The 14,420-nt window shown below is 55.6% G+C and overlaps 1 protein-coding gene across 7 annotated transcripts in view; it reads left to right on the top strand.

Moving 5' to 3' along the window:
• GREB1 (growth regulating estrogen receptor binding 1) overlaps positions 1-14,420 on the top strand; it is a 145,671-nt gene that overhangs the window by 114,271 nt on the left and 16,980 nt on the right. For all 7 annotated transcript variants that reach the window (XM_042982484.1, XM_042982482.1, XM_042982487.1 and 4 more), the window contains 7 exons: positions 56-171; positions 2,065-2,264; positions 3,539-3,628; positions 6,477-7,090; positions 9,603-9,705; positions 12,215-12,373; positions 13,333-13,475. In XM_042982484.1, the coding sequence (XP_042838418.1) occupies positions 56-171; positions 2,065-2,264; positions 3,539-3,628; positions 6,477-7,090; positions 9,603-9,705; positions 12,215-12,373; positions 13,333-13,475 (1,425 nt within the window). The remainder of the gene's footprint in view (positions 1-55; positions 172-2,064; positions 2,265-3,538; positions 3,629-6,476; positions 7,091-9,602; positions 9,706-12,214; positions 12,374-13,332; positions 13,476-14,420) is intronic.

Raw genomic sequence — 14,420 nt, 5'->3', positions numbered from 1 at the left:
GGCTCGCCCGGAAGGAAGGAGTCTCACTGCTTTGTGGCTTTTTAATTATCCGCAGCTGTGGCAGAAGATCGAGGACGCCGAGTGGAGACCTCAGACCTACCTGGAGCTGGAGGGCCTGCCCTGCATCCTGATCTTCAGTGGGATGGACCCTCATGGGGAATCCTTACCAAGGTGAGGGGAGGGGGCTTGTGCCCCGGCGGGTCTTCGAAGGGCCACAGGCACACAGCTTTGGGGGGTTGGCAGGCCAGGCTTCCCCTGTCCGACGGCAGGTGGAATCTTTACGTTCGGAGTCATCAAAGATTTGTGTTCATTACGACGGTTTTCCAGCCTACGGTAGTGAGACGTCTCTGAGGTCTGGGCCGCTTTTCCTAGTTCTTAGGCGCCATTTGGGCCGAGGGCGGGGTGGGATGGCTGTTTCTGGGCTCCGTGGGTGGAGGCCCGACAGCTGGAGTTAGGGTTTGATGCCTCCCTCTGTCTCTCTGCATGATGATCACCATGTGCGTTAGGGATGGCTGTTCCAGTTAGGAAAGTATCGGATCATCTGGGGGGCCAAGGCCACATTTCTCCTGGTGTCCAGGCTGCTGTGGCAGCCGGGCCCTCCTGGGGTGGGAGGTGTTCTGGGAGGTGGCAGGCAGCTGATGCCACGTAGGAAGAACCCCTTCTTCCACACATAACGCTATCTCGAAGGCTGTTCCCCTGGAGACCACAGCCACGGATGGAGAAGTCAGCCGCAAGCCCCCTCAGCGTCTCCTGGGGTCTCTAGACCGTCCCACAGACAGGTAGACACTCGGGACCGAAAGTCACTGGGCCTCCAGTAAGGCAGTTGCTTGAATTGGTGATGCCAGGTTGGCTCCTAAAGATTTACTTAAGTCCCATGGAGAAGAGCAGGCAGCCAGGCTGTGGGGCCTTTGCACGTCTTTCCCGGTAAAACGAAACAGTAAGAGCGGTCGTTTATCGAGCTCCTGTTACGTGCTGGCACTGGACTAGATTCTCACTGCCGTAGTTCATTTTACTCTCACTATAACCCTGGGGGAAGGTAATATTTCAGAGGTCCTTTGAGCGGTGAAGGAATGGGGACTTCCAGAGATTAAGCCTGGGTGGCAGACCAGGGACTCCAGGCTGCCCAACTCCAAAGCCTGGGTTCCTTCCACAAGGGCCACGGCACGCAGCATCCTCACGGGCCAGAACGCTTGACCTTGGTTGTTGCTTTTCGCATGGATTGTTTCTTCCCATTCCTTGGCTCCCTAAGGACTAAGACCGTGTCTTTAGCGATCTTAGGTTTGAGCAAACATTCCCGGAGCACCTTCTTTTTATCAGGCTCCGCGCCGGACTTTCAACACAGCGTTTACTCCTTGCAACAACAGCATCACTCTCCTGCTTTGTAGATGAGCCAATGGAAAGTCCTTTGCCTGAGGCCATAGGGCCTGATTGGAACCCACACCTGCCTCTCTCCAGGCCTTTTGCTGTTTCCACCAGGCGCCCCGAGCCCTGCGTCGGCCTGTCCTCTGGGTCCCCTCCTCTGCCCCTTTCATCGCTTGCTGGTGTCTGTCTCTCCAGACAGACTCGTATTTCTAATGTGGCAGTGATCTGATTGCCATCCAGCTCCGTCCTGGGCACGTTTTAAGTGTCGATTGAATAATTAAACGTCCCACTTAACTGCGTGTCGTCCTCAGACGGTGCACTTCGATGGCTCTTAATGTTCACTCTCCCCTTTCAGATGAAAACAGTCTGAGCCCGCAAGACGTTGCCCAGCTTACAGAAGGTTCTGGCCCCAGGAAGTGGCAGAGCTGGGGTGCAAGCCTGCTTTTCTTCTGGCCTGAAAGCACTCTTTTGATGACACACAGGACAGGGCTGAATACATAGCAGGTGCCCCAGGAGACTTCACGTTCCACAGACTTGGTTGCCAAAGGCTCACCGCGATGCCGTCTGCTTCTTTGTTTAGACGAGTCCTGCGGCCCTGAAGAGGGGGCAGGGTGCTGGTCCCGATCGCCATTTCCCCCCAGCGCCGGGAGCAGTGCCTCCGTTGTAGAAGACACTCAGTAGGTCCCTTCTTGTTCCCTCCAGGTCTCTGAGGTACTGTGACCTGCGTCTGATAAACTCCTCCTGCTTGGTGAGAACAGCTCTGGAGCAGGAGCTGGGCCTGGCCGCTTACTTTGTGAGCAACGAGGTTTCTTTGGAGAAGGCGGCCCGGAACGAGCCCTTGGAGAGCGATGCGGAAAAGCTGAGCAGCACAGACAACGAGGACGAGGAGCTGGTGACGGAAGGTGAGAGGTGGTGGGTCTGCTCCCCGCTGTTCTTCCCCGGGGGGGCTGCCTGGACTCGTCCAGATGGCTGTGACCCTCGGGCCCCGGGCGATGCTCAGCAGCTCCGAGTCCACTGTTGAATTCTGATTCTGCTCTCTCCCCCGCCTTTTTTTTTTTTTTTTTTTGGCGGTGTGAGAAAATGGGAATCCCCATGGGTTCTTCCTAGCTCTGGAAGTCTTAGAGAATAGGAAGGAAAATTGGAGTTTCTCAGGACTCAGGTTCATGCTCTGTTTGACTCGTTCATGGCCTTACCCTCTGGTAGTGTGAATCGACAGGATGTGTCCGTTATCGAGATTTATGAGAAAGACCCCGTTTCCTTTGAAGAGCTGGAAATGCAGCCCCGAATCGTAGCGGGGCAGGTAGAGCAGAGCACAGCATGTGGCTGTCGTCAACAGCAAGGAAAAGGACAAAGCTGTCGATTCAAAACCGCAAAGTGTTTGCGGGGTAGACGGTGTAGCAGGGTCGGGAGGCCAGGCTTCTCTTCCCGGTCCGTCTGCTGGCTGTGTGACTTGGGACAGCCGTGCCTCGTTTCCTGGCCTCAGACGGCTCACCTGTAAGACGGAGTCTAGAAGGCCTGCCGTGCAGACTCGTAGCTTCTTTTCACAAACGTGAATGTGACCCCGACGTTAAAATGCCTGTCGCCCGTGGGATGAGTCCACAGTCTGGGTGTTTCACAGCCTACCTCTCTAGCCTCAGTGTTCATTCATCTCCGCTCTCAGCCCCCCGCCCCGCTGTTCCCCGTGCTGTTGGCCACTCTCACCTCTTGGGTTCCCTGGCTGTGCTCTGCTCTTGTCACGTCTGGGCCACACGGAGGCTCTCCCCCTGGCTTTGAGTTCCCCCACCTCTGGGCTTCACCTAGAAGCCCCTGCTGGCCCCTCAGAGCTCAGGTCGGGTCACCTTTCCAGGATATCACCTGCTCCTGCTTCCCTGTGCTGGGTGGGGGCCTGACCCCCCAGCGTCCAGGTCTCTGTCTGCACCTCTTACGCCCCCTTGTGGCTGCGGCTCACGGGAAGGGGCCCCATGAGCCGTGAGCGCCTGGGTGGCCCGCCCTGTGTCCCTCCCCACCTGCCTCCTCAGGGCTCTGTCAGAGGTGGGTGCCTAGAGGATGCTAGCCGGGTGGTTGGGTGGGTGGGTGGGTGCTAGGTGGGAGCACAGCTTGCCAACTGTGAAGTGCTGGGCGGGCACACGAGGTGGGGATCACGAGGCATTTTCAGCGAGCGTGTATCTTGGGGCAGGCTCCACCTCGGAGAAGAGGAGCCCGGTGAAGCGGGAGAGGTCCTGCTCCCATGATTCGGCGTCGTCCTCCCTCTCCTCGAAAGCTTCCGGTAAGTCTCCAGGTGGGAGAGTTGCGTGTCGGGACGTTTCTTTTTGAGATTTCGGAGAATGAAAAGAGATCCTTAATTTTCACCTAGAACTGGAAAGAGAAGGGACCCTTGGAAGAACTGGGCTTTCTGAGGGAGTAGTTGTGTTTCCGGATTGGGATCTGGGACGTGAGGCGTTTGGGCAGGACCTCAGCGTTTCCCCAGGGAAGATCATGGATGCCGCCCCCTGCGGTGGCCGGTGCTGGGCGGTGTGGCCTTGCTGCTCCGCAGGGGAATGAATCCCTGCGCCTTCGGGGAGGAGAGGAGCTGACCTGAGGTGTGCTGGTCGAGGCTGAGGGCAGAGAGAAGTGGACACAGATTTCTCTGGGCGGGGGGCGGGGGGACGCAGCAAATGGCAGCAGGTGTTCACCCAGCCCCGGACCCAGACCGCGGGGAAGGTGGGTAAGATGCCCAGTCTCTGCCTGAGAGACGCCTGGTGTCTGGGAGCGGTCAGGACTGGCACACCGCCAACGACACTGCCCGTCCTCCTGTCGCGACCGTAACCGAGAACCGACTTGGCATCTGAGTCAGGGCATTGAAAGACTGGATACGGTCCTGCCGTCAGGGAGTCCATCGTTCCTCTTCGACCACGTTATGTTACCAGAGAGGCTGTCTTATCGTTTGTGCACACATGGTCACGCGTGAAAGGTGACGGTCGCACGTACGAAGAGGAAATTTTGTCTCCGGTGGGGGCAGGTTTCGGTCCAGTCGCTGCCGGTTTCAGAGGGCAGCTGGCCTTTGGGTCTCTTTGGGAAGAGAAGATCTTCTGGACGGAGGAGGCTCAGGCTGTGGAAGTGAGCGTGACTGATGCTCGGGCACAGTGAACGGTCACACGGGCTGCAGCTCCGGGCGGGCGCCTGGCCGCGGTCAGGGCGTAGCTGTGGGGGTCAGAGCCTTCCTGGCTTCTGCCCCTCCCCTCACAGCCCTCGTGTGGGGGTCTCCCCACAGTTGTGGCCAGAGGGGGTCAGAACGAGGCCTCCTCCACACGGGCCCGTAACTCTGTGGCGGAAGGGAGACCTTCTCCTCGGCTCGGGTCAGTCAGCAAAGCCAAGTGCGGCGGCCTCCGGGTTCCGCTGCCCCAAACGGTACGGGGAGCCTGGGCCCCCAGGGTGGAACTGGCGAATGGGTGAGCGAATGAACCGATGCTGTTCAGAATCGAGAGGAGTGGTGGTTTGCTTCTTCCCCAGTCCTGGCCTGACCGCTTTCTAGAAGGTTCTGGGGGCACACTGGTCCGTGCAGTGTCTTCAGGAGTAGAGGGTCCAAGCTATGAGCTGGCCTCTGTCCTCCTGGGGTTCTTCAGTCAGGTGAGACAATTTTCTTAATCAGGACTCCTCAGAGGGTCCTGAGGTCGTAGGGGTCTCTGATGAGATGCCTTTCGTGCCCTTGGGTACAACCCATGCGTTTCAGAGGTGAAGGACTTGGGGGCCCAGGGAGGTGAGGCTTGGCCGCAGCCACACGAGTCAGGGTGGGGACCTGGGTGGGGGTGAGTCTCATCTGATAGGCTGACAGAGCCCCTGGATTCAAGGGAGGGCAGAGCAGCTGAGGTCTGGGGTGGATGGAGAGGAAGGTCCGTGTGGGTGTCCGTCCTCCGGGTCCTACCAGGCCGGCCGTCACAACCTAGGGAAGTGGATGAAGACATCGGGGTTCCCTTGGTCTACTTTTGCAAACTTACGCCCCTTTCACGTGCTTCGGGCCCATCTGGCCCCTTGGCCCCAGGCCAGGCGCCCAGGTCCCTTACCGCCTCCCCGTCTCTTGTCTTCGGCTCGTCCCTTGACTCTGAGCCAGTCACTTCAGGTGCCTTGTCTGAGGACGACGAGGTATTTCAGCAGGAGTCAGGCCTTCGGCGGAGGGGCACTGGCCGGTGCGTGCCCTCCCTCGAAGGGTGCCAGGTGCCAGCTGCGGGGCTGAGTGGTGGGGCCCTTGCCGGGGAGCTCGGATCCGAGGGGGAAGTCGCCCGCGTGGTGTGGGGAACGGGCCGCAGGCCGAGCCGAGGGCTGCGGGGCGGCAGGAAGGCCTCTCTGAGGCGGGTGTACGGGGTACCGGGCCTCCCTTAGTCTGCTCTCCACACCGGCCCCTGGGGAAGGACGGTGAAGACAACCGTGCAGTGTCCCATCTGCCCTGCTTCCTGCGGGGCCTGCGGTCTGCGGGGCTGCCGTGAGCTGGGATGATAAAAAGGAGAGCAGGGTGCCGGCCCCCGTGTGCCCGGCTGACCACGCTCGCCAGGGTCTCAACGTGCTCCACGTGGGGGAGGGGCCGAAGAGAGTCCGTATCCGAGCGGCTGCTGTGTGGGCTGCGTTTCCTTGCCCGGATTCTCCTAAAGGTTAAGTCAGGTCTGGTGTTTGGTAAAGCCCACTGAGTCCTGTGAGTTTCGCTGCCAGTTTGAACCAGAAGCCACCGCTGTCCTGGTGCAGAGGTGAGATGTGAGCTCCGTGAGGGTCTAGAAGGGAGAGGCGTTCCCGGGGAACACGTGCACGGGGGGCCAGAGTTCGCTTGAGCCCTGGAGGCAGGGTGTTGTGGAACAGGTCCGGTCAGGAGGTTGCAAAGGAGAGGCTTTTGAGGCAGTGGGCGGGGTGCTGGGGAGGGTGTGGGCTGAAGTCCTGCCACAAGACAACCGCTGTCTCCCTCTCCCTTCAGCAAGTCTTGCCTTTGTCACAGAACCAAAAGGTTGATATTTGCCCAGAGGTGGAATTGCGTTCAGGAAGATCCCCAGCGATTGTCTAGTGTGGGGGGTTTGCGCTGCGGAAAGCAGAAAGGTGGGCTCCTGTGCGAGGGTCCTTCCCGGGGCGTGACTGACAGGTGCATCCCTCCCCAGGTTCGGCACCGTGCCGCGAGTCCTCGGCTCAGCCCGGGGCGCCCTCGCAGGGGGAGCGGGCCCGATCACCGCAGCCCTGCGGCCCGTCGGAGGAGGGCAGGGCCCCCGGGGAGAGGCAGAGGCCCCACGCTGGCCGGGGACCGCCGTCGGTCATCAGCAGGCGCAGCCCCGGGCTGGCCGCCCAGCCGGACTCCGGCCCCAGGGGCAGCCAGAGGAGCGTCCAGGTGTCGGTCACCCCGTCGTCCTCCCAGCTGTCCTCCTCCGGCTCGTCGTCCTCGTCCGGGGCGCTCGTCCCGCAGGCCTCCCAGTGCTCCCTGACCAAGGCCTGCCGCCAGCCGCCCGTCGTCTTCCTGCCCAAGCTGGTGTACGACATGGTCACGGCCACCGACGGCAGCGGCCTGCCCAAGGCCGCCTCGCTCCTGCCCTCCCACTCGGTCATGTGGGCCAGCTCCTTCCGCCCGCTGCTCAGCAAGACCATGACGTCCACGGAGCAGTCCCTCTACTACCGGCAGTGGACGGTGCCCCGGCCCAGCCACATGGACTACAGCAACCGCACCGAGGGCCGCGTGGACAGCTTCCACCCACGCCGGCTGCTGCTCAGCGGGCCCCCTCAGGTGGGTGCCGCCCTGCGGGGCCCGGGCCCCGTGGGGGTTCTCGGGTTCGCGCCCACCGGGCCGGTGCGGGGGGGCCGACACCCTCACAGCTCGCCATCCCCGCAGCAGACCCTACAGCGGGCGGCCGGGTGGAGGCCGAGTCCTGCCTGCCCCCCCCCCCCCGACGGCTGGCCGACTTCCGTCCTCTGACCTCGGCGTCTTGCCTTGTGTGACGCGGGGGGCCGGGGGGCTTCTCTCCGGGTGCTTCTCCGTCCGACTGTGACTCCGCTTTCCCCACCTTGTTTCGTTCGGTCCCGTGGCCGGTCCGTGCCAGGTAGAAACACACACCCGCCCCCCTGCCCTGGGTTCTGCGCTGGAGGATTTTGGCCGCCTGTCCCTATCCCAGCCTCTGGCCCCACTGTGGTTTCCTAACAACGAAAGGCCATTTCACTTGTCAAAATGGCAGACGTCTGCCAAGAGTCCGGAGCGTGTGAGGGAAGACTGGGTCGGGTCTTGGAAGGGCCTTTGTCGGAACCGTGCTGAGGTGCAAGGTGGGCTCTCGCCCGGGGTCAAGTTCGGCCTCGGGTCTCACCTGACACCCCGCGTGGGACCCGGCCTTCTCCGTGCCTCGGTGTCCTCACCTGAGAATGACGTCAGAAATGTGAGCACCGGGCAAGGGAATCCCCGCAGGGTGCCTGGGGCACGGCCTGACCATAGAAAGCATGTGTCCTAGTTATTCCTGTCCCCGTCAGTACTGCCACTGTCACAGTGCGAGACTTGCTCCCTTCCAGCTCAGTGTATTAATTTCCTTACGATGACCCTGCCCCAAGAAATACAACCCCCCCCCCAAATATGTGTAAGAACGTTCATTTTAGAATCGTTTACAATAGTGAAAAAAAGCGACTGGAAACAATTTAAATTCCATTGGTCAAAGTTGGTTGAATAAATTCGGGCACAACTGTGTCATGCAATTCAGCCTAGGAAGTTGGAGTCAGAGGCCTGTATACTGACACTGAGGTTTAAGATATTTAAATTAAAAAAAAAATTAAGTTATAGAATAATACGTGCATAGTGTAATGTCAAGGGAAAAAAAAAGTATCAGCGTGTATGTGTACGTCTCTGTGTGTGAAAAATACCCCCCAAAAAATCGCTGGCAGGATTGCTGCTGAATTGTTAACCTGGAGAGGGACCAGGATTTGTGAACATTCTCTTTCGTTGTCACCGTGTGGTTCTGGAATTTTTACGGGAACGTGTGTTAACTTTTTAAAAAAAATTTTTTTAATGTTTATTTTGAGAGAGAGAGAGAGTGCAAACAGGAGAGGGGTAGAGAGAGGGGTAGACACAGAATCTAAAGCAGGCTCCAGTCTCCGAGCTGTCAGCACAGAGCCCGACGCGGGGCTCGAACTCATGTACCGTGAGATCATGACCTGAGCCAAAGTCGGGTGTTGAACCGACTGAGCCACCCAGGCGCCCCTGTTAACTTTTTATAAAGTGGGAAAAGGGGTCCTGGTTTCTCCACACTGTCATGTTATTGGATATCTCAATCTTAAAGAAAATTTTGTCTATTCGATAGATGAAACCTAGTATATTATAGTTTTCTTAAGGTTGAATATATTTTTATATATTTCTTGGTCACTGCTATGGCTTTCACAGGGATTCTCTGCCCTGTTTCTCCTGTTTATTTTTCCTTTAGGCATCTGACATTTTCCTGTTACTTTGCAGGAGCTCTTTGGAGGTTACAGAATTTAATCCTCTGTCTACTGCATGAATTGCAAATATTTTCTCTGAAGCTTCCCCCAGTCATATTTCATATTTCCTTAAGTCATTTCTGTTCATCAACACTTGTTGAGTGCCGGCTACAAACCAGGCATTGAGCCGAGAGCTCAGAAAGCACATTCCCGGAGTAACAGGGTGGGAAGTTGGCCCACAGGTGCCCACTTCACCAACTGTGACCAGGTTTTACGAAGCTTCATGGTGTCCTAGCCTGCTGCTGGGCTGAGGGAACAGGGACTCTAGGATACAGGAAGGAAGAGCAGGAAGGAGAGAAAAATAATTTTCTTTCTTTTCCTGGTCTTAGGAGAGGAGAAATGAGATGCCAGCCTTTTATGTCTTAAGATTTTATTCTCTTACCATAGACGTATTAACACAAGAATAGCAGTCTGTAATTGTGCAAGATTCTCTTAAGACGTTACTATGCTTTATATTGGCAGTTCATTTTTTGAAGCAACCTTCCTTCAGTTTGTGGTAAAGTCCTATTTCTAACAGCTTAGAAAATGTGACCGATTAAAACTAGAGACGCGTGGCCGCGATTTGTAAGCAGGCGGGTCTGCCGCTCACGGAAGTCCCTCTGCGGCCTGCCATGCTTCTTGGGGCCTCGTTTCCCCAGAAATGGCTTTGCACCCCCCAGGCTCTCGCTTTAATTAGGTGAGGTCTTTGAAAAAGGTGGGTGAAACGAAGTGGGTCCGGTGCTCCGGCCGGTGCCTGCACGTAGATGGTGTGCGGACCGTGGGCTCCAATTTTAATGTCTTCACAGGTTGGGAAGACAGGTGCTTACCTGCAGTTCCTTAGTATTTTGTCCAGAATGCTCATCCGGCTGACGGAAGTGGATGTTTATGATGAAGAAGAGATCAATATCCGTGAGTCGTGCGTTGGTGACCCTTGGGGTTGGAATCCTCTGTCACGGGTTGCTCGGGTTGACTTTGTGTCTTTTGCCCTCCAGATGGGATTCTCAGATCAGTGACCACGCTCGCTGCCGGGGCCTCATGGGGTGCTCTTGTCTCTCCCTTGTCTGTCGTCATCTTGCTCAATATCAGAATAGTGCCTGGGAGGCCTTCATGGGGATGGAATTACTCCACTAAAAATAACTACTGTTTACAGAGTATCTTCTAAGCGGCAAGCAGTGTGCTGGGCACCTTACGTAAATGGCCACATTTAATTTTCTGCACATCACCCTGAGAATAATTGCTTATTTCCTGATAAGTAACTTGCTCAGGAACCCAGCTGGGAGACGGCAGAGCTGGAACTGAGCTGGATTTGATCGCGGCCTTCAGCAGCGGGGTTATCCATCCGGGCAGGTCCCCACTCGGGCAGCCGAGCGCATAGGTCAATATCTTAGGGCAAAACCCAAGTATATCACATGGGGGGGAAAGCCATTTCTCCTTATTCTCGGAACAGAGTTTGCCCTGATTAAGGTAAGACTGTCTTTGAGCCGCTGTTTTATGCTCCATTGTCTCTGCATACTTTCCTTCAGCGGCTCGTAAACTTGGTCTGGTAAATGAATCCGTTGCTTTGGGAATTAAAATTTGAGGAGTCCAGTCCGAGTTGCAAAGAAAGGGAACCAGTGAGTTGCGCGGAGGCTAAATGGCACTTTTTTTTATTTATTGGTATCGTTTACGTGGGAAGTGTACGACCTGATATTTGATACACATGTACGTTGTGAAATCACCACTGCGGTCAAGCTAACTGACATATTCGTAGTTTCCAGGTTCATGGCAGTGTTATTCACGGTAGGCAAGATACACAAACAACCATATGTGGTCCCTTGATGGATGAAAGGCCATTAGCAGATGAATGGGTAAAGAAAAGTGTGGCATATGCACGCAGTGGAATATTATTCAGCCTTAGAAGAAAGTCCTGTCATTTGCAAACACAACACTTCTTTATTCTTTACATGCTCTTGACCGTGTTTGAGTTTTGACTTGAAGGAAATCTGGAACCAAGGAAGCCCATCCAGCCCTTGGTCGTCCCTTTGAAGGGGATGAGGTCCCTTTGAAGGAGAGAGGCTCTTCATCGCACTTCTGAGCTCTCACACTACCCCTGCCCCACCCACAGTTTGGAACTTTATTCCAGATGAAAACCAGCAGCCCTGTTGAGTCTCCGTGTCCTCACTTTCTTGGATACCCCAATGACAATGACAGGATTTGAACCCAGCTTGTTAAACTTCAAAGCCCATTTTCTCAGATAGTCTCTTAATACGTTGGTTTTCTTGGTAAAATGTGGATAATTTCTGTTTTACGGGGCATTGTGAAGGTTGAATGATGTTCTACATATGAAGCCTTGAGCGCCTACTAAATATGCAATAAACATGCCTCTCTTCTTTCTTTCTTCCCTTCCTTCCCTCCCCTCCCTCCCTTCCTTCCCTTCCTTCCCTTCCTTCCTTCCTTCCTTCTCTTTCTTCTAGACAGGTACTCTGGTCATGTGTACATATCCTAGATGTAAAATCAATATGTTACATAATTTGAGTTGGACCAACTAGACTTTTTTTGCTTTTGAGCCAGCAAGCAATTAGCGTGAGCGTCATAGACTACACCAATTATCGCAAGATGATACACGGCGAGTGTAGAGATGGAGTTTGGACCACGTGTGGTGTTGGCATTCAGAAGGGAGGAACCAATGGGTCTGAACACTTGGAAGAGGCTTTCTAGAGGTGCAGTGATAGGACGTGGCCATATTGGCTGCGTAGCGTTTAGATCTAAAACAAGAACAAGAACTATGTTAGGTTCCATTGGCGTTGGGAACCTACGTATGTGGGGGAGGGGGCTGGGGGGAAGCTCAGAGCAAGTGGTAGGTATATTGGGAGTTGCTGAAGTCAGTGGGGGAGCCAGGAAAGCAAACTCATCCCATGGGAAACACAGCATAGGCGGGTCCTCTGGTTACGAGGTGGACCCAGAGGCACCTCTTGCCTCCTTAGAACAATCCTGAAGATGCAGTATGTTCTGGGAGCTTTTGAGATACAGTAGCACCCCTGCCCCCCCAGTAGCCCATAGACTCAGTGATAGCTCCACCACGAGCATCGTCCTTGGACACATTTAAAAATCAGTCATTCTCAGGGCATCTGGGTGGCTCGGTTGGTTAAACATCCGACTTCACCCAAGATCACGATCTCACAGTTCGTGAGTTTGAGGTCCACGTCGGGCTCTGTGCTGACAGCTCAGAGCCTGGAGCCTGCTTCAGATTCTGTGTCTCTATGTCTCTCTCTCTCTCTCTCTCTCTCTCTCTCTCTCTCTCTCTCTCTCTGCCCCTCCCCCGCTCACACTCTGTCTCTCTCAAAAATAAAATATAAGAACATTAAAAAAAAATTTTTTTTAAATCGGCCATTCTCATTTCCTAGTTTGTCACCTGCCTGTGTTTCCAACAATCTTACAGACCTCAGAGAGGAGTCCGATTGGCATTACCTCCAGCTCAGTGACCCCTGGCCAGACCTGGAGCTGTTCAAGAAGTTGCCTTTTGACTACATTATTCACGACCCGAAGTATGAAGACGCCAGTCTGATCTGTTCCCACCTTCAGAGCGTGAAGAGTGAAGGTCAGACTTCTAAATCTCTTGCCCCACCTTCCTCCAGAGTCCCGGGTCGAGCCTCGCAAAGGGCCGAGTGGAACCGTGTCGGCCGTGAGCTCGGTGGTGCGGTGGTGAATAGCCAGCAGTGCCTGGTACAGAACTGAGGTCACCGCCCCACCAGACGAGGAAGAGCTCTTCCCGCGAAGGCAGCCTTGCGGCTCAGCACATGCTGACCTTGATGCGCGCTCTCTTGGCGGGTGGTCACGGTCAGAATATCCTCAAGGTTCTGGTTAAGAGAGGATAAAAGTCATGGGTGTTTATGTAGGAATTTGAGTTGTCCTCACGAAATGCACCCATCTCCCTCTCTACCCTCAGTGTCCTGTTTTCTCCCTCCTCCTTCGGGGACCGCCGACTTTCACAGCATTATGACCCTGCAGGGTTTCAGGGTCGCCTTCGGCAACCATCAGACATTCGTGGCCGGTGCGATATTAAGCACTGACCAGAACAGTTTGGTGAGTGGAAAGGAAAGGAAGATACTCACCAGTCTCCGTGTCAAGCCGATAATTGTCTCTCCCTAGAACCGTGTTCAGCAAACGATCCTTCATACAGACCAGTCCCTAATTAAGGTTTAGTGTTAAAGTCTTCATCTCGCTAAGTCCTTTGAAAAGAACAGAGACAATTCCTCTGTGGTGCAGGGTCTGCGTATGAAGTCGGCCACCCATTTGCGTTGTCAGGTGGCGAATCCTTAAAGATGTGCGTATAGGATATTCGTGGGCCCGTCGGCGAGACCCCTCGTGAACGTGGCCTGTTAGTTTCTCCCGCTGAACCTCTGTCGTTTCTGACCCGCCGAGTCACCTCGGGGCCCAGGCAGGTGCCGTCGCACAAAATCCTATTACGGCATTTCAGTTCCTTCCACTGCGAGCGGGCGGCGGAGAGAATGTCTGTCCTGTCCTTCTGCGGCTCTGTAACGCCGGGGTTTCCTGCAGCCAGGGGGACGTCCCGGAAGCCGGAGGAGCTCTACGTGCGGCGCCAGACAGCGCGGATGAGGCTGTCCAAGTACGCGGCCTATAACACATACCACCACTGCGAGCAGTGTCACCACTACATGGGCTTCCACCCCCGGTACCAGGTAGGCTGTGGGGCGCAGAGGCCCTGCGTCTCCAGGAGCGCTTCCGGCGGCCCTTCCACACGTGCCTCGGTGGCTAACAGGCTAACACCATTGGTCCTCTGGTCTCTCTGTGTTTTCGTTCCGGTTGCTGGGGGGGGGGGGGGGGGGCGGGGGCGGGCGTGGAAAGTTCTGGAAGCTCTTGCTTCCCGGTCTCCTGTATCTTCAGTTCCCTTCAGTAAGCTGCGAAATCATTGCCGACGCTACAGAAACCGTGATTCTCCTGGGGTTACACGTTTACCAGTAGCAACGTTAACTGACTGCGGATGTCTTCGTTTTCTTGACCTCCTGGCAATTGCCAAAGTTAGTTCAGTGCAGCAGGCCCTGAGCGCTTCCGCACCGGTCACAGAGATGAATAAGCTTTATCCCCGTATTCAAGACTCACAGTTTAGGGGCGCCTGGGTGGCTCAGTCGGTTGAGCGTCCGACTTCGGCTCAGGTCATGATCTCGCGGTCTGTGGGTTCGAGCCCCGCGTCGGGCTCTGTGCTGACAGCTCGGAGCCTGGAGCCTGCCTTGGATTCTGTGTCTCCGTCTCTCTCTGCCCCTTCCCTGCTCACGCTCTGTCTCTCTCTGTCTCTCAAAAATAAATAAATGTAAAAATAAGACTCACAATCTAGGGGTGGAGAGATGCACTTGGACAGGGCAGAACTTCAGAGCAACGTAAAGCTGGCAGGAAAAGCAGTAATGTTGGCACGTAGAAATACTTAGAGAAGGAGATCGGAACGTGCACTTACTGAGCACTTACTACATGCCAGGCAATGCACCAGGCACTTTCGATATGTCCATATTTCCTCTAACCTTTATTTTTCTTGTTTTGAGAGAGAGGGAGGGAGGTGAGTGAGTGAATGGGGGAGGGGCAGACGGCGAGAGACTCTCAAGCAGGCTCCACGCCCAACGTGGAGCCCGACG

The sequence above is a fragment of the Panthera tigris genome, chromosome A3 (genome assembly GCF_018350195.1).
Source record: "Panthera tigris isolate Pti1 chromosome A3, P.tigris_Pti1_mat1.1, whole genome shotgun sequence".
Classification (NCBI taxonomy): domain Eukaryota; kingdom Metazoa; phylum Chordata; class Mammalia; order Carnivora; family Felidae; genus Panthera; species Panthera tigris.
The sequence above is the reverse complement of the archived record's forward strand: the minus strand, read 5'-3'. Positions and strand labels throughout refer to the sequence as shown.